The sequence below is a fragment of the Lepidochelys kempii genome, chromosome 3 (genome assembly GCF_965140285.1).
Source record: "Lepidochelys kempii isolate rLepKem1 chromosome 3, rLepKem1.hap1, whole genome shotgun sequence".
Classification (NCBI taxonomy): domain Eukaryota; kingdom Metazoa; phylum Chordata; order Testudines; family Cheloniidae; genus Lepidochelys; species Lepidochelys kempii.
Window position 1 is genome coordinate 82,570,024 of NC_136382.1, and position 25,170 is coordinate 82,595,193.

Genomic DNA, 25,170 nt, shown 5'->3' on the forward strand with positions numbered 1-25,170 from the left:
CTTTTAAAGCCAACTCTTGATTGTTTACTTAGTATAACTGTAAAAAGAATGACTGAACAAATAGAATTAGGTTAAAAAACAGAGGAGTTAAACATAAAGAATTAATTTTCATCTCATTTCTGTTTCATCATCTTTAGTACTGCAACGCTGTAAGAAACCATTTACTGATCTGCGTATTAACGTAATACTCGTGGCTATGTTGCTTTTATGCTTTTTATTTTAAGAAAACACTCATACTTCATTTTAACAGACAGAGGATTTTGCTTTTCATTGTTTTATTTTCAAATAAATGATACTTATGAAAATGTAAAGGACTTGGGATAATATAATGGAAAAAATAAGTTTTTTCTGTGGAGGGCTACATTTAGGACATTTTGAAAGAGCAGGTATGATGTGAAATGAAAGTTGCTAATTCCAGATTTCTGTATTAAAAGCACTGTCGCCTGTTTCATGGGGGCCTTTATTACATAAATAAATTAACTCAGTTTTCATTAGCTCTGGCAGCTCATCTTTAATGGAGGAGGAGGGAAGGTTTATTCACATAAATAAGGGCTGTAAGACCCATGCTTTCATTCTTGGAAGCATATAATCCCATCTATGGTCATTAATCTTTTTCTAAGTTTCTATAAACGGGAGCTAGGACATTAGACTAGCTAATAAGCAAAGCCAAGATATAAATCAGCCCCTGTGCCTTTATTGTACCATATTTTCTCATCAACAAATATAAGTGGATTCTGTTACTTTTTCCTTCTGAAAGGGATTTGTAATAGCTCAGGGTGACATTTGAGATTGGAGTGTTATCTTCTAATGGAACTTTTTTCCGATAAAGGGTTTCAATAGAGTCTCTTCCTTGTGTATGTTCTGCAGAACAGAGTTTTAAATTTCAGATCTGCATTTTATTAATCTAGAACACCAAAATTTATTAAAGGAAGCTTTAATTCCTGAAAGACAACCTATATATGTTTAATACTTAGACTATTTTGTTTGCTCTGCTTCTGGTTTTGTGCCTCCTGTGTAGTGAGTGCTATTCCAAAAAAGGATAGTTGGACACTGGAAAAAATACAATTCTGTGTTGCATATGATCAAATATCTCTCTCAACAGAGATTTCAGAGTCTGTTTTGTAGCTGACCTCTCCAATGGTAGTTCTGTGTGGAGAAATTTGCAGCCTTAAAGGGAAATATGTCAAAATCTATACTATGTTACTCATAACCGCTTTGAGTCATAGATTTAAGTCCAGAAGGGACTGTTACATCATCTTCTCTGATAATACTGAAAATTTTTACATTCTGATTTATACTTCACAATTTTTATCATTCATTTTCTGCAACTTTCTCAGTTTGGTCAATGAAAATAGATTTTTCTGCCTTATCTATTCTATTGATAGAATGCCAATCACTTTAGTATTTTGGTTCTGGTTAGTAGAGACTTGACCAATAATGTCCTTTGCTGTCATCTCTCTGGAGATTGATCAGTTGTACTTTTTATTTTTTAAAGTAATCATGGTTCCTGTTGTTGTGATTGTGCTTTGGAAGGTGGTCAGAGTGAAGTGCATTCTGACCTCGTACTGTTCAAAAATCTAGGACCCAACTCTGAAAAGGTCTTGCCTCTGGATCCTGAGTGGCTACCTCTGGGTTGCTCCAACTATGCAGTTGCATGTCATTGTCTCAGAGGGATTACAAATAACAGGGCAATATCAATGATGATCTGGTTCTAGACCATTGCCCTCAAAAATCTTTTCAGAAGGTTAAAAGTGGGTTAAAGTAGAGTTACAATGGAACAAGGCATGCAGTGGATAACTACAGAGTTGCTGACAGGTGACTCCATAACAAGCCATTCTAAGTAAGACATTTCAGAAGACTGTAAGGGTGGTCAGTCTTGAGACTGGCTCCACCATTACCCCTATAGTTTTTATTCTATTGACATTTCAATGATAAAACTCATGCTTCATAATTCATCTGTTTTGAAACTGTATCAGGCTAAAGGTTGGTATGTGAACTTAAAAAATTTAAACATGATTAAATGTTTAGTGATCATACTTTGGTGTTTTTGAGATGCTTACTTTATTACTCATCTTATTTAAATGCTAACAACCTGCTCATCACTGTGCAATAGATGTAGGGTGATCAGATAGCAAGGGTGAAAAATCGGGATGGGGTGGGGGCAATTGGCACCTATATAAGACAAAGCCCCAAATATTGGGACTGTCCCTGTAAAATCGGGACATCTGGTCACCCTAAATAGATAGAAGTCTCAGTCCCTGATCCAAATTGAGCTAGACCAGGGGTCGGCAACCTTTCAGAAGTGATGTGCCGAGTCTTCATTTATTCACTCTAATTTAAGGTTTCGCGTGCCAGTAATACATGTTAACCTTTTTAGAAAGTCTCTTTCTATAAGTCTATAATATATAACTAAACTTTTGTTGTATGTAAAGTAAATAAGGTTTTTTAGAATGTTTAAGAAGCTTCAATTAAAATTAAATTAAAATGCAGAGCCCCCCAGACTGGTGGCCAGGACCCAGGCAGTGTGAGTGCCATTGAAAATCAGCTCGTGTGCCGCCTTTGGCACGCGTGCCATAGGTTGCCTACCCCTGAGCTAGACAATCCGGTGAGATGGTAAACTATTAAAAGTTCAGTGAAAATGTATATAGCTTCCTGTCTCAAACTCCTGAAGAGAGACACCCTTTTGGTCACTCCATTCCTATTTTAAAACTTTCAGAGACATTTACATGACATGTTCATTTATGAACATACTTAAATTGTGGAAGAAAATCCACAAGTAGCCTAATATATCTGTCCCTTTTGGATTGCTCATAATTTCACCTTGCTTTTTTTCACCATATTCCTTAATCCCTTCTTTCAGAAATCAGTCTAGTTTTCTCTTCAATTTTACTTTACTAACCCTTATTGGTAACTTAGTCCACATTGTTTATTTTACTTAATATGATGTAGATCTGCCTCTATAATTTACTCCTTGTTTTCAAAATTATAGACTAGTGTTCAAAAGAGTAGCCCTTCACTTTGCATGTGTATTTTTAATTTTTTTAATATTGAGGTAATTAAATCGAAGTTTTAGAAAGCGTGAAAGCTAGTGATCAAATTCAAGGGCTCCTCTTTCAGAGACAAAAAATTATATTTCATCATGATGTATCCCAAATAATTTTACAGGCAGATATATGTCAAGGGAAGATACAGAACACGTTAACCATATTACCTCAGATTCCCTACAAAGTAGTAGAGAGGAAGTGAAGCATGACTTATCCATTTAAAACTGGAGGAATTTTTTCAGTGTAAAAGGACTGAAATTACTCAAACTGGTATTTGGCCAGGATACCAGGATTAAAACCCTTTTTTGTGAATTAATGTCATGAGATCTTTTAATGACTGCAAGTATGGCGGATCTTAGTTTTACATACTGTATGAATGATGGTACCTTCAGCAGCACAATGCCATCTAGCACCATGCCTGAGTATTGATTCAGTGATGACACAGAACTGAAGTTGACACTTCCTTCACCAGTTGGGTTTTCCTTCAAGGTTTTCTGGCTAAGTGCTGAGCGGGTCAAACAGTGCTTATTAGATTAGTTTATAGCCCAAGGTGATATGGCTGCAGGCCAGTGAGAACAAGTTAACTCCCTTAGATATTCTTCATAATTTAAATACTTTGTATCATTTTCATAGCCCTCTTCTTCAGCCTCTGCTAAACAGCAATATCCTTCCTATAGCGTTGCAACAGGTATAACCAGTATGTTCATCTCTGTATGTGTGTGATTCTTAATTTTTGTAATTTGTTAAATCAGAATTGTGGATCTGTAAGTCTTAAGCCAAAAAACATACCTACACTACACAACAGACAATACTTTGCATAGGAGTTCACAAAGTGAACGGTTCATTTAGGAAAGATGTTACTTAGCCTTCAAGCAACAGAAAAGATGAATTAATTCTGGAGTATTCATTTGTTTGTCCAAGTGAACAAGGACAATGAAAGAACCCTCTGAAAATTGACAGAGATGGATGTAGTTGGGGAAATTAATTATTAAAGAAGGAAAGAAATTACTTATTACTATATTCCATAAGTTCACATGGGAAGCAGTCCTGATACAAAACATGCACTTTTTGACACAATGTAGAGAATTTATTATTTTATAACTGACACCTTTACATCAACGGCAAGAAGGGCTATGTCTGAATTTGGTCTCCATAGATAGAGGGCTTTCCTTCCTGCAGGTGGTCAGTTTCAGGGGTAATTCTGATAGGCTCAGATTGAAAGAATGGGTGAGTCTGAAGGAACCCATTTAACTCTTATAGAGGGCATAGGTAATTTTGTTCTTTCTGGCTTTGTCTTCATCCCCAAAAGAGGTGTGTTTTTACATCAAGATAACTATCTCACTGTAAGATCCTAGTGGAAATGAGACATAGGTAGCTTTTATTTCAGTGTAGCTACTTGAGATAAACAAGAGGTGGGGCTGTAAGGTTGACCTCAACTAGCTATATTGAGAGAGTTTGTATCTACTAGTACTTTACACCAAGACCGTCATCTCGCTGTAAAGCTCCCTCTTTTTTTTGCCATGAAGGCAAAGTCTCTGTTTACTTTCCTGTGTAACTGAAGTTTAGAGCCATTTGGCACAGCCTCCATCCCATATACTTAATATAATTAACTTGATGGTATTTCCTGTTCAAAGCTAATTACTGTGTCCTAGTATGAATAAACTCTGAGGATGAAGGATGAGATGTTTATAACAAATAGTCCCTGAGATTAAATGCTTCTGAATGCCTTAGAGTTTATTAATCCAGGATATTGCTGCTATTTAATTAACAGGAAGCATCCTTAAATTGTACTGATTTTATTAATGAAACATTCAGATTTTTAAATTAGAAAAAATTGGACCATGAACCTGCTGAAAAACAAAGTTAATTCTTTTTTGTTTCCTCTTCCCCAGCCATCATCTTTCATTCTCACCCTCATTTTTTCCCCTTTACGCTCTTATCTTTTCCAAACCATCCCCTACTTTCTGCCTTATATGTCAGTAAGGTTTTTCTTCCCAAAATAACTGCGGTATATTTTTATTTACATCTTTCAAAACTGAATTGGGGGGGGGAGGGGACTAGCGCTGGTCTGGGATTTTCACAGTATGTATGCAACAATGAATGTGAACACACAAATTATACATTCAGGGAACAGGAGCCCTGCTGACCTGCAGGGAAGCAAAGTGGTAGGAGTTGACAGAAGAGAACTCAAGTAAAATGAGTTTTAATCCTTTTTACAAAATGCTCACCAGTCTGACAGACCCATTTTCTTATATAAACTTTGGAGAACTTTCTACTTTGTTATATGGGCATGAGAGGCCCAAGTAGCCATCTTCTGACTCTTCTTAGCTGATGCGTTTATAAGCAGGGGTCCAACTAAGCCAATTTGCAGCAACCGAGTACTTTTTCCTGGTGACTGCCATCTTGTGCTCCATAATCTAAGCTTTCAATTTTTTAAAAAATAAAAAGCCACAAGCCTTTCTGGATAGAAGGATAACCTTCAAAACAGATGACTGCTTGTATATGCAAACAGTCTGAAACAATAGCTCTGAGAAGTGTGAACAGAGCTATCCACATCAATGGGTTGCTTCTGAAGTGTAATCATGACAGTTTAAATGTCAAATTAAACATGGAGCTTTGGAGACTACAACTCCTTATTTCTTCTCTAGCCCCTGCTCTTAAAGACCATTGCTGAACAGATATGATATAATCAAACTTTGCTTTCTTTTTTGTTTATTTCCTGAGTTTTCTCTCCCATCATGCACATCCAATAATTTCCCATATTTTTCTCAACTCACTGTTCTATCATACTCTAGTTTAGGAACTCTCATTGTGTCTAGCTTTAAATAACCAATAGACTATGGGAAATATGAAAATACATTTTAAAAACGGGAAAATTTCAATAATTTGTCTTCAAAATCCAGGCTTGGTAAATAGAAACTGTATTGAAATAATTGCTATAAACATAACAGCAAATATGCAGAACAACATAGTGTTTATGTCCCTATGGACATGAGGCTTGCTTCTGCGCTTGGCCTGCCCAAATTATTCAGAAGTTTTGTGTTCTTAGAGTATAGTCATCTGTTTGAATTGTACCTTACCATTAACAAATCTTCACACACAAATGCTCAGTATAGATATATGAGTAACTAGTGGTTTCTCAAGCCAAAGTTCTTATAAAGTTATCATTTTTTACAAATTCTTACTAAAAAATCTACAGTTAGCGGTACATATGTAACTCCAATATCGTGTCCATACATGTGAAAGTCAGGAAAATGCAAAAAATGCAAGCTATTTTGGTTGCAAAAGACATGTATAGTTGTTTGAAACCTGAAATCAAACAATCCATTATAAAATCTGAGAACAAGAAAAGAGAAGCAGTATAGCTCATAAAAAGAAAAGGAGTACTTGTGGCACCTTAGAGACTAACCAATTTATTTGAGCATAAGCTTTCGTGAGCTACAGCTCACTTCATCGGATGCATACTGTGGAAAGTACAGAAGATCTTTTTATACACACAAACCATGGGGGAAAAAAATGGGTGTGCACTGAAATAAAAGGGCTTTGCTTATCAGGCTTTTGGTGCATTGACAAAGTGGTGTGACAGGCTTGCTCAGCACCTGTCCACACTCTGGCTCCCTTGTAGTGTGTATCTTCTCACTTTCTCATGAGCACTAACCTTATTTTAAGAAATAAAGAGTTTTTTCTGATTGCTCTTAGTACCATATCAAATTTAATAATACCCAGTTGAATATGATTTTTGAAACTGGGACTCACTCTAAGCAAAAATAATTAGTCACAGGAGATTTTAGAGAATAAAGTAATTCAGATTATACTAGTTTTTCAGATACCCATTTGAATAAAAAATCTAATGCTCAACTAACACTGCAGAGGGAAAGAATTTCATAAATGTGTCCATGTAGGTAAAAAATTAAATGAGCATTACTTCTGACCTTAAATGAGACATGTCACAGATACACAAATATCTCTTCAGATATATCCATGAATATGGGGATAACTTGATCCATGGATAGAAAAGAGTACAGGAAGCAGTACTACTATGTGGTATTGTGGTAATAAAGATGGGTCAGTAATAACAAACGTGGAGAAGCAGCATGGGTTACAGGAATGAGTGAGAGATTTAAATCGGAACTCCTGACTCCTCTCTCCTTGGCCAAATTACTTCACCTCCCTGCTTTAATTTCTCCATATGTTATGTTGAGATATTCACCTACCTGGTGGGGGGTTGTGAAGATTATTGTTCATACAATGCTTTGAACACACAGAGCACCATAAACATTTCAAGATTATTATTACTATGATATCCAAGGGTAGTTGAGTGTGGATTTAGGCACAGTACAGCCAGAGCATGATGATCTAGTTCAGCAAGTGTGAAGAGTAGGTACAAGTGAGCTCTTTAGGTGAAGGATCATATCTATGTATGTATTTGTACTGTGCCTAATACTACAGGGCTCTGACCCTGATTGGGGCCTTTGGATGCTACCATAATAGGTAGTAATGCCAAAAAGGGCTCCAATTTGTTTCACTCCTACATTGGGTATTAATTAACTGTAATATCTTCTGTGTCAAGTCATTTGATTATAGTAAATCTAGAAAACTTTCTAGATAGCTGCAGAGATTAAACTTTTGAATAATTAATTTTTCATTACAAGAGACTATTTATACAATTAAAATGTTTTGTTCTCCCCAATATTGTGAGTAGGAAAATTACAACAGAAAACTCCAGATGTACTTGTAAGAGCAGATGAGTAACTAAATCTGACTGTAGACACCTACCCACTATCTCTGCCTCACCTAAACTCAATTGTATACTTAAGGGGAGATAATGGAATCACATGGTTGTGGTACAGTGGAATGATGGTCATAGGTAGGATTTATTTAGTATTTGGATAAATCTTGCACCCCAGTGAATGTGCCACCCAGTGGCAAACTTTATAACAAGTCTATATATGACTGTAATTCAAAAATCATAACTGAGGATATAGAGAAGAGAATTTTGGGTACATAGAACATTGGAATTACTTGTGGGATGAGAATTTTTTTTTGATTTGATGGTTGCTACTTCCACAGAAGGGGTACTGGCCTCCTGAAAATAGTAACTGGGAGGGTTTGTTAGGTGAACTTTAAACTAGGGGATAAAGGGAAGGCTTGACTAATTCAAATAATCTGGCAGATATTAGAAGATGCAGCTCTTCTGAAACAAAGATTAAAGAAGTGTATGAATATTCTAAAGTATTTGTACACCAAAGCAAAGTATGTGGGAAACAAACAAAAAGAACTAGAAATGCTACTAAAAGATAGTGATTATGATTGGGCATAAACAGAAATCTGGTGGGATTTCTAATGAAAAAGTCAGTATAGATTTGCACAAATCTACATAGTAGAAATAGAAAGGGAAGAAAAGGTGGAGTGATGGTGTTATGTCATATGTATTTACAGCACACTGGATGAATTTGCAATTTTTTATTGCAACAGAAAGTTTTAAATGGCATACACAAAGCCATCATATAACAGAGCAAGGAGGTAATAGTCCTTTATGTAGGTCTGATGTGACCGGACTTCAGGGGTGAAAGTGGGCTGATACAGCATACCAATAAGAAGCCGGTACTGGCCTATGCGGTGTGGGCCATGCAGTGCGGATGGGCTGGCTGAGGGAGGCTAAATTCTGCCCCGCCTCTTCTGCCTGAGGCCCTGCCCCTTGCCGGGGTCTGGAGCTGGGCCTCTGTACTTGAGATTAATTTTACCCCTGCTGCACCTGGAAATTTGTGTTCAACTCTGGGCATCTCATTATCGAAAAGATATTGGAAAATTGGAGATAATTCAGAGAAGAGTAAGAAAAATGGGAGATTGAAGTTAGAGTTTGTTAAGAGGGGACTACATGAGAAACATGGTTAAATCCTACAAATATTGAAAAAGTGAGAATTCAGAAAGCAGGGGGAAGAATTATTTAGAGTTGCACAGTGGAGTATTACTAAGAAGAATAATATAAAATTAAGAACATTTAGGCTATCAGAAAAATCTTTGCCCGTAAGATCCATGGGCAAAAGACTGTCAAGTGACCAACAGGAAATTATCCTGCCACAGCAGGGAGATGAGACCATAGGCCCTTTACATCTCTAGGTTCTTTGAAAATGCAAGTTATATATTTATGAATCTACAATTTGGCCATTAGGTGGCAGAGTTCTGGTATAGAGTGTTCAGACTTTACTGTGATTGCTGCTTGTTGTTATACTTTGGAGTTATGGTAAAATCAGGAATCATACAAATTAGAATTCAGTCTCTCTTACTTAGTTTTCCTGAAACAAATAAGAATAGCAAGCATCTGTCACTTGTGCTACAAAACTAGTATGCCTATCACCCAATTACTTATTTCAGAATAGCTTCACTTACATCTTCCAAATTATAACTACATTCAACCCTGAGGCAGTAGGGGTAGGAACTGTGTGTGTGTGTGTTTCCTTTCTTGTTTCATAAGAATCAATCCAGATTAGGAGTTAGACATATGTAAAAAAGGTCTAATGGGCAGAGCCTGAAGACTGTGCTCTTAAGTGACAGACAGTAGGTGGCCAAGTTGTGTAAACTGCTAATCTACCACTATAAAAATTATGAAGGTTGCCAGCCTATTAAACGTTATTAATTTATGAGTAAAACAGCAATCCAGTTTTTTATACTGAGCAGTTTGCCATGTATTTTTGTTTTCAATATTCATTTAACTAAAGGTATAATATCAGTCTTTTCAAAACATGAATTAAAATGTTTTAAGTGTTTGTTTCTATTATCTTAAATACTTTTATTCATTTTTAAACATTTACAAAACAAAGTGATTATGGGAAGGTTGGAACTGCTAGGCTAAAGGATATTGTCTCTAACATACACCTCTCATTTCAATTTATATATATAATGGCTTGTGATCACTGTATTTGTTGTCAGCTCTTCTGTTGTTCAATAGTAATTTATTGGCGAACAGACTCTTCTGCCTCTGTAAAGCTTCTCCCATCTCCTCTCAAAGCCTTTTACAGAGTGCTTCTTCATGCTTTGCACCAAAGCCATGCCACAGCGTAGCAAAGGGAAGATAGCGAGCTCTTCTTTTGAGGTGTTGCTGTCAGGGGTTGTAAGCCTACTGGGGTTTTAACTGCCAAGCCCTTTCTTGCTGTTCTGCCTCTGCTCCAGCTCTACTGCTGTAAGATTGATTGGATTATTATTTTATTATAATTTTTATTTATTATGCAACAAGATGTCTCCCTCTCAGTATCCTGGCTCAGATAAGCACCCATCCCAGGCTCTGGGCACCTTTAGTATAATTAAATTTACAATCTTATATTCAGACATGTAATAGCAAGTAATAAACTGCTCACCCTCCTATAAACACCTTGCCCCTCATTTCTCCTGATTAAAAAACCTCCACCCTGGGTGTCTGAGACAATAGATGGGCCTTGCAAACATCTGCTAGGATTTGGTAATCTTCATGACATGTTGCAAATCCTTTTTTTTTTTTTTTTCCTCCTTTCTCTCAGCCATTTGGGATTTTGACAGACCAAGACAGGAAGTGTATTCATGAATTGAGAGGATTTCTGGGAGAATGTCCTACTAGCTGCTTCCTCCTGTTTCTAAGAAAGGAAGGTAGCTTGACTATTTCTGAGGAGCTGTGGCATGGAGAGAGAGACCATCTCTCACGTAACCTGGTCTTTAAATCACTCCGGGATTTAAAAGTTTAAACCATCACCTTGTATTCCACTCAGAAACTCAAAGTATAGCTCTTGAATATCTGACATTGTGTACTCTTGGTGTGAAGCGCCATTCAATAAGCATGCTGCCATATTTTCCACTAGCTCCAGTTTTTGAGTGGCTTAAAGATGCATCCCCAGGTATTTGTTTGAGGTGAAAACAGCACAATGAAATAAACACAATTGCCTCATCAATAGGTGATAAAACAGCTTCTTGGCTACAGCTGCTTAGGCTCTAATAGTAGCCTCAGGCCTCATCAAGGCCTTAAACTTCAAACCTGAATCACAAATGGTGACCTCCCTCTTTCTGTCAGAGGTGCATATACTACTCTTGGGGGAATTCTGCGCCACTGCATGTGTGCAGAATTCATGTCCCCAGCAGATTTCTTTGCTTTCCCGCAGAAAAATTACTTCTGACAGGGAAGCTGCAAGAGTGGTCACACGCCCCTCCCTGTCAGCACAGGCAGGTTGGTTTAGGCACCCGGAGCAGCTGGTAGACTAGAGACATAAATCACCATGGGGGGAGGGGGTCTGGGTAGTCGTACATGTGAGAGAGAGAGCTATTGCAGCATGCTTGGCATGGAGGGGCAGGGCTTCAGGGTGTTTGAGGTGGTAGGCGTAGGGCAGGCTCTGTCCCCTCAGGCAGAGCAGAATTTAACAGCCTGCCTGCTAAGTCAATTGTTCCCATTGTTCTTAGTGAATTCCCCTAGGAGTATAAAACAGGTGTAGAAGTTTTAAAGCTCCTTTACATTGCCAGACTGCTGTGAAAGACCGTATGGCCTTATAAATGCTTATGGTGCTTTAGTGATTAGAACTGGTCTAAATTTTTGGACTGAAAAAATGTGCTCTACGAACTGTTTGCTACTGATCTTTCTGGTGATGGTCAGTTACCAATATAAATTGTGAGTTTGATTCCCCAGCCCTCACTTGCTCTTCAGTTGCCTATGATGTAACACTGAGCATATGGCCGCATATATTGGTTGACTAAAAACGGAAAATAAAAGGGTCAAACCTAGCTACATTACTATTAGGCAAGGGGGGTTGGGGATTTCCTCCAATACTTCTCACTCCCATTCTCTACCCATTGTATTGTAGTTTAAATAAATTACCTAAATAATTGAAACCAGCATGATTATATCACATTATTTTGACAAATAAAATATGCAGAATTTTGCAGAATTGTAAAATTGTGTGCAGAATTTTTAACTTTTTGGTGCAGAATTCTCCCAGGAGTAATATATAGTACTTGCCAATTCTTCAGGCTGCTTCCCTCTGCCTACCAACATTAACTCCTCCTTAGCTGGACTGAGTCTTAGCCAGTTAGCCTTCATCTAGACCCTGATCTCCTGCAGACACTGGGTCATTTCTTCCACTGCATTAGTAAGATCAGTTTGACATGAAGCAGAGTGGCACCAGTATACTGCAGACATCTTGCACCATATATCTGGACTAGCCCTACCAGAGGCCTCATATACACAATAAACAAAAGTGGGACATAACAGAACCTTCCAACACCTGACATGAGAAGACATTCACCCAGATGAGCAGTTGCCCATTATCAACTTCTGGATTCTCTCATATAGTAGTGGAGCTAATCTAAAGCAATTAAATGCTGTTGACTGTAGGCATGTTAGAATCATAGGGCTAGACGGGACTGCAAGGCTCATCTAGTTTAACCCCCTGCCAAGATACAGGATTTGTTGTGTCTAAACCATCCCAGTCAGATGGCGATCCAGCTTCCTTTTGAAAACCTCCAGTGAAGGCGCTTCCACGACCTCCTGAGGCATCTGTTCCATGGTCCTGCTGTTCTTACCGTTAGGAAGTTTTTTCCTGAGATTTAATCTAAATCTGCTATGCTGTAGTTTGAATGCATTGCCTCTTGTCCTGCCCTCTGTGGCAAGAGAGAGCAACTTTTCTCCATCTTTTTTATGGCAACCTTTCAAGTGTATGAAGACACTATCCATGTCCCCCCTTAATTTCTTCTTTTCCAAACCAAACATACCCAGTTCCTTCAGCCTTTGTTCATATGGCTTGCATTCCATCCCTTTAATCATCTTTGTTGCTTGCCTCTGAATCCTTTCCAGTTTCTTTACATCCTTTTGTGATGTTCCCCTCTGGTGTTATCCGGACCTATAACAACAATGCTCAGTTCATCATGAGTCTTCCGAAGACACCCGACATGACAAACTTTGCATTAGATACCACACAGTCATTTTACAAGGATGAATATGTGGGTGCTGGGTGTTCCGCCAAGGTACAGAGCGTCACACCTTTCTATACATTGGTGACCAAAATTGGACACCGTACTCCAGGTGAGGCCTAATCAACATCGAGTAGAGTGGCACTATCACCTCCCATGACTTGCATGCTATGCCTCTGTTAACACAACCTAAAATTGCATTTGCTTTTTTTGCAATAGCATCACATTGCTGACAGTGACTCATGCTGAGATAGTGATCCACCACAACTCCCAGATCTTCTCAGCAGCGCTGCTGTCAAGCCAGTTATCCTCCATTCTATATTTGTGCATTTGGTTTTTCTTCCCTGAGTGCAAAACCTTACATTTGTCTTTGTTGAATTTAATTTTGTTGTCTGTAGCCAAGTTCTCCAATTTATCAAGATCCCTTTTGAATTTTAGCTCTATCCTCCAAAGTGTTAGCAACCCCTCCTAGCTTTGTGTCATCTGCAAACTTGATCAGGATGCTCTCTGTACCTACATCCAGGTCATTAATAAAGATGTTTAAACAACACCAGACCCATAACAGATCCCTGTGGAACCCCACTTGAGACTTCCCTCTAATCTGACATAATTACATTATTACATTAACATAACTATTGTCTGCAGTTGTTTAACCATTTATGTATCCACTTAATGGTAGTTCTGCCAAGCCCACGTTTCTCCAGGTTACTTACCAAAATGTCATGTGGGACTGTGTCAAAAGCCTTGCTGAAGTCCAGGTATATTATGTCCACTGCATTTCCCCATCTACCAAATCAGTTACCCTGTCAAAGAAGGAAATCCAAGCTGGTTTGGCATGTTAACAGTACCTCTGTTGGCAATGGTGTCAAACTCAGTCAGAATTTATAAAAATCAACACGGACACCTTAAAATTATCCATTGCTAGGAGGAGATCATCAACCAGTGATATCAGTGCAGTTTGTTCTATACCTAGGCTTGGAAGGATTAGATTTTTATTGGTGAATGTCAATTTCAACATCCACCCACCAATGAAAAAATTTCCATCTATAATTGAAATTTACAGATAGGCCAAATAAGAAATGCTGCTTGAGAACTTAGTTTGATTTAAGGATATTTACTTTATGTATTTTGACATATGTTGACAACTTGTGTTTTAATGGCTGTAAACCTTTAACTTTTTGAATCTCAATGTCTACTGTCAAATAACTGTCTGACCCCCACAATAATTTCCCACAACTGAAAATTTAATAGATAAAAATAGAAAAAAGCTTAGAAATAAACATTAATATTATCAGTCATAATTATTTTTTTTAAATCTAATTCTGCCAAGCCTACCTATACCCATGTCTAAAACTGAAAGGGCCCAGTGATGATGGGGAATTACCCTATTGTATGTGTTGGGTTTTTTGGTTGGTTGGTTTGTTTGAGTGTGGGTTTAGGAGTACTTGCATGTTTCTCCAAGTGCGTTTTTCAAAATTCTGCCCCAAATCCAACAAAAACAAAACACAGCCTGGGGCCCTTCTACCCTCTTGGCACTTTAGAAAGCATTGTGACAGGGAGTTGTGGGGAGGAAATATTGGCAAGACAGCCAGGGATTTAGCCCTTGTAGTGCTGCTGACCTTCCAGCCTGCATCAGCAACATACATGGTTGCATTATGGATATCTGAAAGACTCAAGCCAGGAGGGGAATAAAGGCTTGGAGTTTTTAGCCTCTTGACTTCCGCATCACTTACAGAAAATGAGTTAGTTAAAAAAAAATCCAAGACAGAATAAATATTAGATGAAAGCTTTCAGAAACAACCCTATCTTCTCTCTCTTACACCTGTCACTCTAGGGAAGGGAAGCTTTTATTACGTTGATAAAGCACCATAATTGCAGGATTTGCTGTTCTCCAAGGGCTAAGGTGTGACTTTGCTGTGAGCGCAAAGTAACAGGCATTGTTCCACTGCTCCAGGAGCAACCTGGGCAGAAGACTGTGACTCAGGAGTATCACAGTCTCCTTCTCAGTTCCTCTATTGCTCTGGGGGGGGAGGAGGAGGAGGAAGTAAACTCTGTATGTTACCTAATGCAACTGTGCTGGCTCCATCTCTTCTTGCCCTGCCCAGGGAGGGGACATAACCACTCTGCGAAACTCTTTCCCTTCTGCCTGCACAGGGGGATAAGAGGGTGCCTTGCACTGCCTCACTAGCCAGGTTCCAAGGATGCACAAAAGCATCTCATGTTACAGGAATCATCTATTTTTATAATGTAGCTAACCAAGGATTTCAATTTTTTAAAATGTCTCCTATTTCTCCATTAGTGGGGCACTGTGAAATGAAATTTTTGTAAGTCCTCTTGGTTCAGAATTTTGAAATCAAGACAGTGGTATGGGTGTAAGTGTGGGCAAAATTGGGCCTGTTGTGTTTTATATTCTGTCATATTCAAAACTGAGTCACTTTACTTTGTTGAATGCTTAGTTTTACTTTGTGCTCATGTGCACAAATGACATACCATCATGCTCATCTAGGGCCAAACTCTCTTCCTGTTAACAGTCCCACTTTTTGATGAGACTACTTGTAGTTAGTTAGGTGAGCAGAATGTGCAGTACATGATGGACCCAAACAGCCCTGTGCAGTGTTGGGCTGTGTACACAGAGATTGCATCACAGAACAAGGGGATAATATTTCTTCTCAGGTATGACTGCCCCCCACTGAATATTGCATACAGTTGTAGGCATCTCATTACCAGAAAGACATGGATGAATTGGAAGAAGCTCAAAGAAGAGCAAACCTGAAAAATAAATACATTTAAAAAAAGGGGATTGCTTTTGAGAAAACATTAGAAGACTTAAATAAAAATCGCTGGCTTGGCTAAAAAACAGCATGAAATCTACAACTATCTGAGCGATGTAAACACTAACAGGGACAAAAATTACTTTAGGGGGCTGTATAAGGAGGTATATATAAATGTATGTCTACGCTACAAGCACTACAGTGACAGAGCTGCAGCTACATTGCTGTAGTGTAGACACTTGCTATAACCACAGAAGGGGGTTTTCTGTCTTAAATCTACCCTCTCAAGAGGTGGAAGCTAAGTTGACAGAATTCTTCCATCAACCTAGCAGTGTCTACACGGGGGCTTAGTGGATTTCAATTCACACCCAAGACATGTAGTTTTCACATCCTGGGGTGACCTAGATAGGTCAACCTAAGTTTTAGATGTAGACCAGGCCTAAGAATTTAGCAGAGGAAGCATATCCTGGACTTTTATTTTATTAGCATTTATTAAATACCCAGTGTTTTCTTTCCTTTCAGATACTCTGACATACCAGATAGACACTATGTTGCTCAAGAAAACCAGTTGTCTTCAATATCATGTCCAGATCGCCAGTTTTCTCAAACTCCCTCAGCAATTTCAATATCTATCACTTCATTAACAACAATGTCAAGAAAGGTAAGGGGGAATCAAAAACATTAGAGGAGATGATAATTTTGGAAAAGAAGGAATATAACATTTAATGTATTTTTAACTTTATTGTAAAAAACCCTTGTTTGTGAACTCTTGCAAGTTAGCAAATGTGTATTCTACATTGGAATAAATTCTGCTGGGGTTGTGTGTGAAATGGCTTGAGGAGATCTTCCACAGAGACTATGACTTTTTTCCCTTTTTGATTGTATTTTCATGAAATACGTATAAGCCAACAAATGACATAGTACAGTAAAGTGACACACTCACCTACACTAATGCATTAACTAACTGGCATGCACTGTTTCCTGCAAAAAGGTAAAGTTTTTCCAGGGAAGGAAAGTAGGGAGCGTATTTGCTTTTTCATGTTCATTTTCTCCAGTAGCGTTACTCATCTATTTGTCATAAGTATTGTTGCATGTCAGTAAAGTGGTGGAAAGAGAGATACTAATTATTTCAGTCTAGTGTGAGAACTGTTTCAACTACTATATTACAAGTCAAGGTTGTGTAATGCCTTTCTTGTCATAACTTATTTTAAAACTATCTGGCTCAGCAGAGAAACTAACTTTCCCATAAACAGAAGTAAACAGCGGACTATTAGTTGAAGAAAACTGAATTTTCCTAGTTGTAGTACTAATATATATCTAAGATTCATAGTGTGTTTTTAAAGGCCAGAAACCGCTATTTTGATCATCTAGTCTGACCACTGGTGTAACAATAGGCCATAAGAATTCACCCAGTAATTTCTGCATGAGGCCCATAACTTGTTTGAGCTGTAGCATATTATTTACATCCAGTTATGACTTACACTGCAAATGATGGAAAACCCAACATATCCTATGTTGTCTTCAATAGGCTATTTCTGTATATGTTTCTGTGGAAACATACAGATAAAATACAGAATTCTGCTCAGCACCATTTTGAAACAGCAAAACCATGCATTTTCATCAGGGGATAAAATCAGTATTGCTCTAGAAGCCAGCTTGAGACTTAATTTTGGAGTAGAATGAAATGTCTCTAAAAAATCTCTCAAAGATAGTGACGCCACAAGTAGTGTACCAACTTCATAGAAAACAGCTACTGTGAAATTAAATGTCAGATTGCTTTCTTGCAGCATGAGAGAGTGATAAAGTTTTACTATTTAATAAGCATTGATTAACGTATTTACAAGTTTTGATATTTTTTTCCCTTTTTGGAACACTGCTGTACCTAGATATGAAAACTGCCAAGTCAGTTGTTAATGCCTGGCTGATATCAGTTAAAACGTTGGGGTTTCATTCTTCACATGGAACCCAGTCCTGTATTTAACAAAAACCAAAAAAGACCTTGCAACTGAAACACCCTACAAAGTTACAAAGCAGGTCCAATCATCTTGTCTTTTAATTGTTATATAATAAAATGGAGACATGATAGAGCAAAGTTATGATTAAATTAGAAAAGTCAAGAAATTGAATTTTATTTTTTTGGCAGGAATCAGTCAACTCCCATGCGTGTATGTATGTGACCGTTTTGTATTATTGAGGTTGGTTTTCAAATGTCATTAATATACGGGGTGGGGGGAAGGGAGGTGTTTGATTCAGATTTAAGTTACAATAGTACAATTATTCAGGAATAATGCTATTGAAATTAATGGAGTGACACGAGGAAAATTTAGTGAGAGATTAGAATCATACTAATATAAGATACGGTTATGGAAACCATAACCAGAATGTTTCTATTCTACACTGAGTTGTTAACTACAATGCTGGTGTAACAGTATGTCAATGATTTTCCTTTAAAAAAATCTCAAAACAATCGAGCAAGTGATTGATTGCATATAAAATAACTACACCAGCCTCCTTGATTCCTAAAACAAAGATCTCACTTGTCCTGGTACATGGAAAAGGAGCCAAGCAGGCAAGTGGCAAAGAACAAGTTCATCAGTCAATATCATACTATTGTTTTTGGGCTCCAGCTGAACCCTCAGAACAGAGTGATAGAGATATCTTTACCCATTAAGCTCACCTCCCACCTTAGGTTTTTGCCATGGTTGTTGGCAAAGCCAAAGACTTTATCAAAACCAACAAACAGTAATACACAATAAATTGGAATTCAAAACAGCAACTTAATAGGGCTTAGAATAAATTTTAATACACAAAGCACTCAGGAAATACTTCTCTGGTTTTTAGGGAAATTATTTCCTTAATTCAAAGGGAAGGTTATTGAATAATTTGTCTGCTAGTTCATAAATAAAAAGAATAATTCATCAGAAAATCTAATTTGTTCTTTTCATGTTGCCAACTTGTACTGATGAAAGTGTCAGTTGTGTAATTCCGTACAAGCAAAAGGCAAGCGTTAAGTGTCTGAAAATCCATTATATATAATACAGAGTAGATCCCTACTAATTCATATGGGTAACTAGGAGATCCATTGAAAATTAATGTGCAAACTAGCAATAATCTCTCCAAGAATAATGCATCATAGAATGTCTTTTCATTGTTTGTTGGTTCTACTTTAGTTTTATTATATATTATGACAGGGTCGGGCCGGATGGCTACAGGAGAGTAAAAGAAGGCAGATATACTAGCCCCAGGTTAAGTAGGTCCCTTTTCCCTGGGTAAGGTAACAGGGAAGGTTCCAGAACAATCAGGAGCCTTCTGGAGACCATTAAGACAGGCTGATTAGAACACCTGCAGCCAATCAAGAAGCTGCTAGAATCAATTAAGGAAGGCTAATCAGGGCACCTGGGTTTTAAAAAGGAGCTCACTTCAGTTTGTGGCGTGCATGTGAGGAGCTGGGAGCAAGAGGCACTAGGAGCTGAGAGTGAGAACACGGACTGTTGGAGGACTGGGCATTATCAGACACCAGGAGGAAGGTCCTATGGTGAGGATAAAGAAGGTGTTGGGAGGAGGCCATGGGAAAGTAGCCCAGGGAGTTGTAGCTGTCACACAGCTGTTCTAGAAGGCACTCTAGACAGCTGCATTCCACAGGGCCCTGGGCTGGAACCCGGAATAGAGGGCAGGCCCAGGTTCCCCCCAAATCCTCCTAACTCCTGGTCAGACACAGGAGGAGTCGACCTAGACTGTGGGTTCAGAAAAACGGCCAAGCTGAAGGCTGCCGTGAAGCTCCAAGGCGAGCAAATCCGCCAATAAGCGCAAGACCCACCAAGGTAGAGCAGGAACTTTGTCACAGTAGACAGCTTGTGGAACTTTGTCACAGTATTAATAAGTGTTTAATAAAATTAATGAAGTTTTAGAGACTTCAGAATGACACTTCAGAATAATACTAATCTTTGCTTAGATATAGGGTGGTTGGCCTTTTGTCATTTTTGTGCAAATAGTAAAGTGTGTGGATGAGGAAAATCCTACCGAATAACAAATTTTGGTAAGTAGTAACATTCATTTCTAGCTGTCAGTCCTACAAACTACTACAGGAGTCAAAGTGAAGCTGGGCTTTTTCCTTTCCATGCATCATCAGTAGTAAAGATTTTTCAGAACAAATTCTGCCCTTTGGTACCTCTGTGAAACCCTGTTTTGCTCAGTGGACTTGCACAGGAGTAGCTATTTGATTTCAGTGAGATTGCCCAGATATAGTGAGGGCAAAATTTGTCCCAGCTCACAAGCATTTGAAGTAGAATCTGAGTTTTTTAGACCTTAGACCATACACACTGGAAAAAGCTGTTCTACATTTGAGTTAAGCTAACTCAGTTGAACTAGCCTGATTGGAGACCCAGTGCTCATTTAGACAAACCTTTAAGATTGCCTGAGCTGATCATCTTATAGCCTATGCTACATGAAAATTACCGTTTTGCTATCTTTTTTTCCTATGTTAACAGGAACTGTGTACTTCATTGTGAATGAACTAGACTAGGAAAGAACTCCCTGTTTCTTTCACTCTTCTCACTCCTGATGGATAAATCCCTTCTACAGCCATGTCATGGGAAAAAAAAAGTATTTTTCAGTCAAATTAACTCAGTAATGACAAAATGGTGGCCAAGTATAATTAGGGAACTGCATCCTAGCGTAGCAGGAAACCCAGGTTATATAATGGCCAGGTCACATCATGTTAAAAATGTTAAACTGTGTGTACATTGATATTAAGAGAGGAGTTTCAATTGAGTTAGCTTAACTTGATTGAAAAGATTTGGGGGGGGTCCATGTAGACCTGGTCCTAGACTGGATTTTTACTTCATTGAGAATTAAATTAATAAACTGAACATTCAGGGAGTTCTTTCTTAGTTTTTCACAATATGCACACAGTTCCTGCTGTTCACTTTGAACAAAGGTTGCAAAAACTGAGGCAATTGCACGTTAACAACTCCAGCTAAAACACCTAGTTCTAAGCTTTTTTTTTTTTTTTTTTTTTTAGGAGTAGCCACTTTCTTCCTGCCTCCATGTATCTTAATTTACAAGCACCTGGTAGGTTTCTCAACTTTCTACTCTCACAAAACCGACCACCCATGCCCTGCCCCCGCTCACTCCATTCCCCCCACTCCCATCACTTGCTCTCCCCACCCTCACTCACTCGCTCATTTTCACTGGGTTTGCTCAGGGGGCTGGGGGTGGGGACAGAAATGAGGAGCTCAGAGTGCAGGAGGGGGCTCCAGGCTGAGGCAGTGGGTTGGGATGTGAGAGGAGGTGAGGGCTCCTGCTGGGGGTGCGAGTTCTGATGTGAGGCCAGGGATGAGGGATTTGGGGTACAGGAGGGTATTCCATGCTGGGACTGAGGGGTTCAGAGTGTGAGAGGGGGCTGTGGCAGGAGCTTGGGGGGTGTGAGGGCTCTGGATGGGGGTGCAGACTGGGGTGGGTCTGAGGGGTTTGGGGTGCAGGAGGGTGCTCTGGGCTGGGATTGAGGGGTTTGAAGGGCAGGAGGGGGATCAGGGCCGGGGTGGGGGGGGAGTGAGGGCTCCAGCTGCCATGTTAAATTCCCTCCTACTTCCTCAGCTTGATTTCTGCCTCACTCAGAGCAATATACAGGAAGACAACTGACCTAACCACACCTGGGCACTTGTTTGTCGTCTCAGACTTTTGTCAAGAAATAACATCAAAAGCCAAAGTGTGGAGGAACCCAAACCACCTCAGCAGTATGTCTTGCAGCAATGCTTTAAGCTTTGGGGAAACTTTCAGTACCGCAACTAAATGAGACAGGTTCTGAAACTGTGCTAGACAAAACCAGATTCACAGGGTGGGGCAGAAGCTCTTTTGAAGCAGCCTCTGACCAGAAGTACAGTGAAGAGGAAACAGAGTCAACTATAGTGAACACTGGACAATCCAGGTACCTAAAGGAGCACTCAAAGATAAGGCAGTTGCCAAGAAGTTAAACAAATTCTTTGCATTGCCCTTCACTGCGGAAGATGTGAGGGAGATTCCCAACCTGAGCCATTCTGTTTAGGTGACAGATTTGAGGAACTATCCCAGATTGAGGTGTTAGTGTAACACTGACAGACGCCAGTTGCCAGCAGGCACAGGGCCGTCCCTACCCATATGCAAAGTACGCAGCTGCATATAGGGCACCAGGAAATTTAGGGCACCAAATTTCCTGGTGCTCTATGCAGCTGCGTGCTGCTCCAGCCCCTGCTCCGCCTCTTTCCCATAACCCCTGCCCCTGCTCCACCCCAGCCCTGTCTCTTCCTGCCCTAGCTCTGCCCCCACACCCCTGAGGGCTGCAGCAGGGGTCGAGCCTGCACTCACCAGGCAGCTGTAAGTGCAGCGCCCCAGCCCCAGCCCCCTCTGTGCCACTGGTGAGTGCTGGGGGGCAATTCCCCTCTGCCCCCCAGTCCCAAGGCTGGGACCCAGGTGAGCAGAGTGGAGCAGGCTGGTGGTAGGTCGCTCCACTTCCCGCCGCCCCGTGAATGCAAGAAGTGGAGCGGGAAGTGCAGTGATCCGGACCCGATCCACTCTGCTCCGCTGGCTCGTACTGGGGGGCAGTTTTCCCCCGCCCCCAAAGCCTGCTCCTGTCCCCCCACACAGGCCGGGGGAGCCAGCTATGCCCCCTATGGAGGCCTGGGGCCAGCCCCCTCCTGCCCCCCCCCTCCCCGCAGAGGCCTGGGAGGCTGCAAAGGGCACCAAAATGGCTAGGGACAGCCCTTGGCGGGCAGGATTAAACCTGAAGCTTAATGCGTGAGCCTCTACTATATGAGCTAAAAGCCACATGGCCCTTAGCTAAGGCTGTAGAGCAGACTCCTTAATCTCTACGTAGTCTCGGTGCCACTAGAGGGAACAGAGCACCACACCTAAGAGGTGTGTGGGTTACATCAGTACAGGAGGTTTTGGAACAAATTGATACATTAAACAGTAATAAGTCACCAGGACCAGATGATATTCACCCAAGAGTTCTGAAGGAGTTCAAATATGAAATTGCACAACTACTAACTGTGGTATGTAACCTATCATTTCAGTCAGCCTCTATTCCATATGATTGGCAGGTAGCTAATATAATGCCAAGTTTTAAAAAGTTCCAGAGGTGATCCTTGCAAATATAGGCTGCTAGTCTACTCCTGGGGGGAAATTCTGCACACATTTTAAATTTCTGCAAAATTCTGCATATTTTATTTGTCAAAAACATAATATAATCATGCCATTTTCAATTTTGATAATTTCAAAATACCTGTCAGCAAGTGTGTCTGTAACAATACAGAAAAGATTCAGGAAACGTTATTTGACAAATAGTTTCCTTACTAGTCATATGAGTACATCTATATGGCGTCACATAGGAGATGACAATACTAATATTTCCATGTATGTCAAGCACAGAAGACTTTAAGGGTCTACACAGCAAAGAAAAAAACAGCAGCTGACTTGTGCAATTTGACTGCATGGTACATTTGGTCCTGCTTCAGCACATTGGACTGCACTGATGACCTCTTGATGTCCCTTCCAACCCTACATTTCTATGATTCCATTATTCTATGTTGTTGCAATTGAGTAAAGTGGTGAACAACATGTAAACACTGTATTACAATGATTTAGCAAATACTCAGACCAATTTACAACTAATAGTTATTTTACACACACACCCCCCGGCGCCGCCAAAATGTTAAACTCCTCACTAAATAGAGAATTCAGATCTTAGGAGCGAAACTGTCAAGGTTCCTCCCCACTCTGAACTCAAAGGTAGAGATGTGGGTATCTGCATGAAAGACCCCCTAAGCTTATTCTTACCAGCTTAGGTTAAAACTTCCCCTAAGGTACAAACTTTCCCTTGTCCTTGAACAGTATGTTGCCACCACCAAGCGTTTTAAACACAGAACAGGGAAAAGAGGCTACTTGAAGACCTCTTCCCCCAAAATATCCCCTCCCCCAAGCCCTGCACCACCTTTCCTGGGGAAGGCTTGCTAATAATCCTCACCAGTCGGTACAGGTGAACACAGACCCAAACCCTTGGATCTTCAGAACAATGAGAAAGAATCAATCAGGTTCTTAAAAGAAGAATTTTATTTAAAGAAAAGTAAAAGAATCACGTGTGTAAAATCAGGATGGTAAATACCTTAGAGTAATCAGATTCAAAACACAGAGAATCCCTCTAGGCAAAACCTTAAATTACAAAAAGACACAAAAACAGGAATATACATTCCCTCCAGGACAGCTTATTTTACAAGCCATTAAACAAAAGAAAATCGAATGCATTTTCTAGCTAGATTACTTACTAATTTCACAGGAGTTGTAAGGCTTGCATTCCTGATCTGTTCCCAGCAAAAGCACCACACAGACAGACCAAACCCTTTGTTCTCCCCCCACCCCCCTCCAGATTTGAAAGTATCTTGTCCCCTCATTGGTCATTTTGGGTCAGGTGCCAGCAGGGTTACCTTAGCTTCTTAACCCTTTACAGACTGAAAGGATTTTGCGTCTGGCCAGGAGGGATTTTATAGCACTGCATACAGACAGATGATTACCCTTCCCTTTATATTTATGACCAAAACGATCTCAGCAGAGCAGATAGAGGCAATTTAGAACACTGCGACTGCTCTCTGGAATTCCTCTGCCCACAGAGCCCAATGAATGGCTCAAGTCCATGGCATATTAAATAACCGACATTGTTCATAGAACTGGCATTACTGTAGCACAACAAGCAGCGCTAACTTGAGATAATCTGTGTTCAATCCCAGCCCCATTGAAATCATGGAAGTGTTGATGTCAATGGGATCAGGATTTCATCTGCTGGCTTTGAGAAAGACAGATCACATGGCCCACCTCATTATGGTCAATAGTGTGGGGAAAAGGCTGCATGTCTATGCACAGTTATAAGGGGGTGCAGTCTCCTCTCCTGAGCGTTCCCTGGTCGAGTATGTATACCTGCAGTTTTTCCCTCAATTTCCTCAGCTCACGGTGCCCTGTCAGCCGCTGCTCTTGGTCAAGCAGGTCTTTGGTGACTCAGCCCGTGTGCAAAACAAACAAACCCCTTCTGTGGTACACAATCCAAGTATTCTCAATGTCCTTCAGCTCTTCCTTGGCTCTTCTAAAATAGTCCAACAGGGCCAATCATGGTACCCTTAGCTGGTATATCCTTCTCTGCAGCCCTCCCTGGGCTTAGTTTTTAATGAGGGCCCATTGCAGTACCCTCGCTTGGTCCAGTCAGCTTGCAAGGTTCCTACTCTGGAATTGAGCAGTGCCGCAAGGGCTTATTCCCTGGGGACTCCTTGACTCTACTTGAGTCCTCAGTGACACCAGTCTTCCTGCTGAGCTACCACTCTTGGAGTCAGTTCACCGACCACAGCTCCTCACCAAGTCAGTCCCAGTGCAGACCTCTTCCTTAGGGTGCCACAGTTCTTATTCCCTTCTTT

The 25,170-nt window shown here is 40.0% G+C and overlaps 1 protein-coding gene across 1 annotated transcript in view; it reads left to right on the forward strand.

Annotated features, from left to right (window-relative positions):
- Nucleotides 1-25,170, forward strand: part of CRYBG1 (crystallin beta-gamma domain containing 1) — a 149,697-nt gene that overhangs the window by 32,172 nt on the left and 92,355 nt on the right. The window contains exon 2 of the mRNA XM_078852148.1: nucleotides 16,262-16,400. Within this exon, the coding sequence (XP_078708274.1) occupies nucleotides 16,262-16,400 (139 nt within the window). The remainder of the gene's footprint in view (nucleotides 1-16,261; nucleotides 16,401-25,170) is intronic.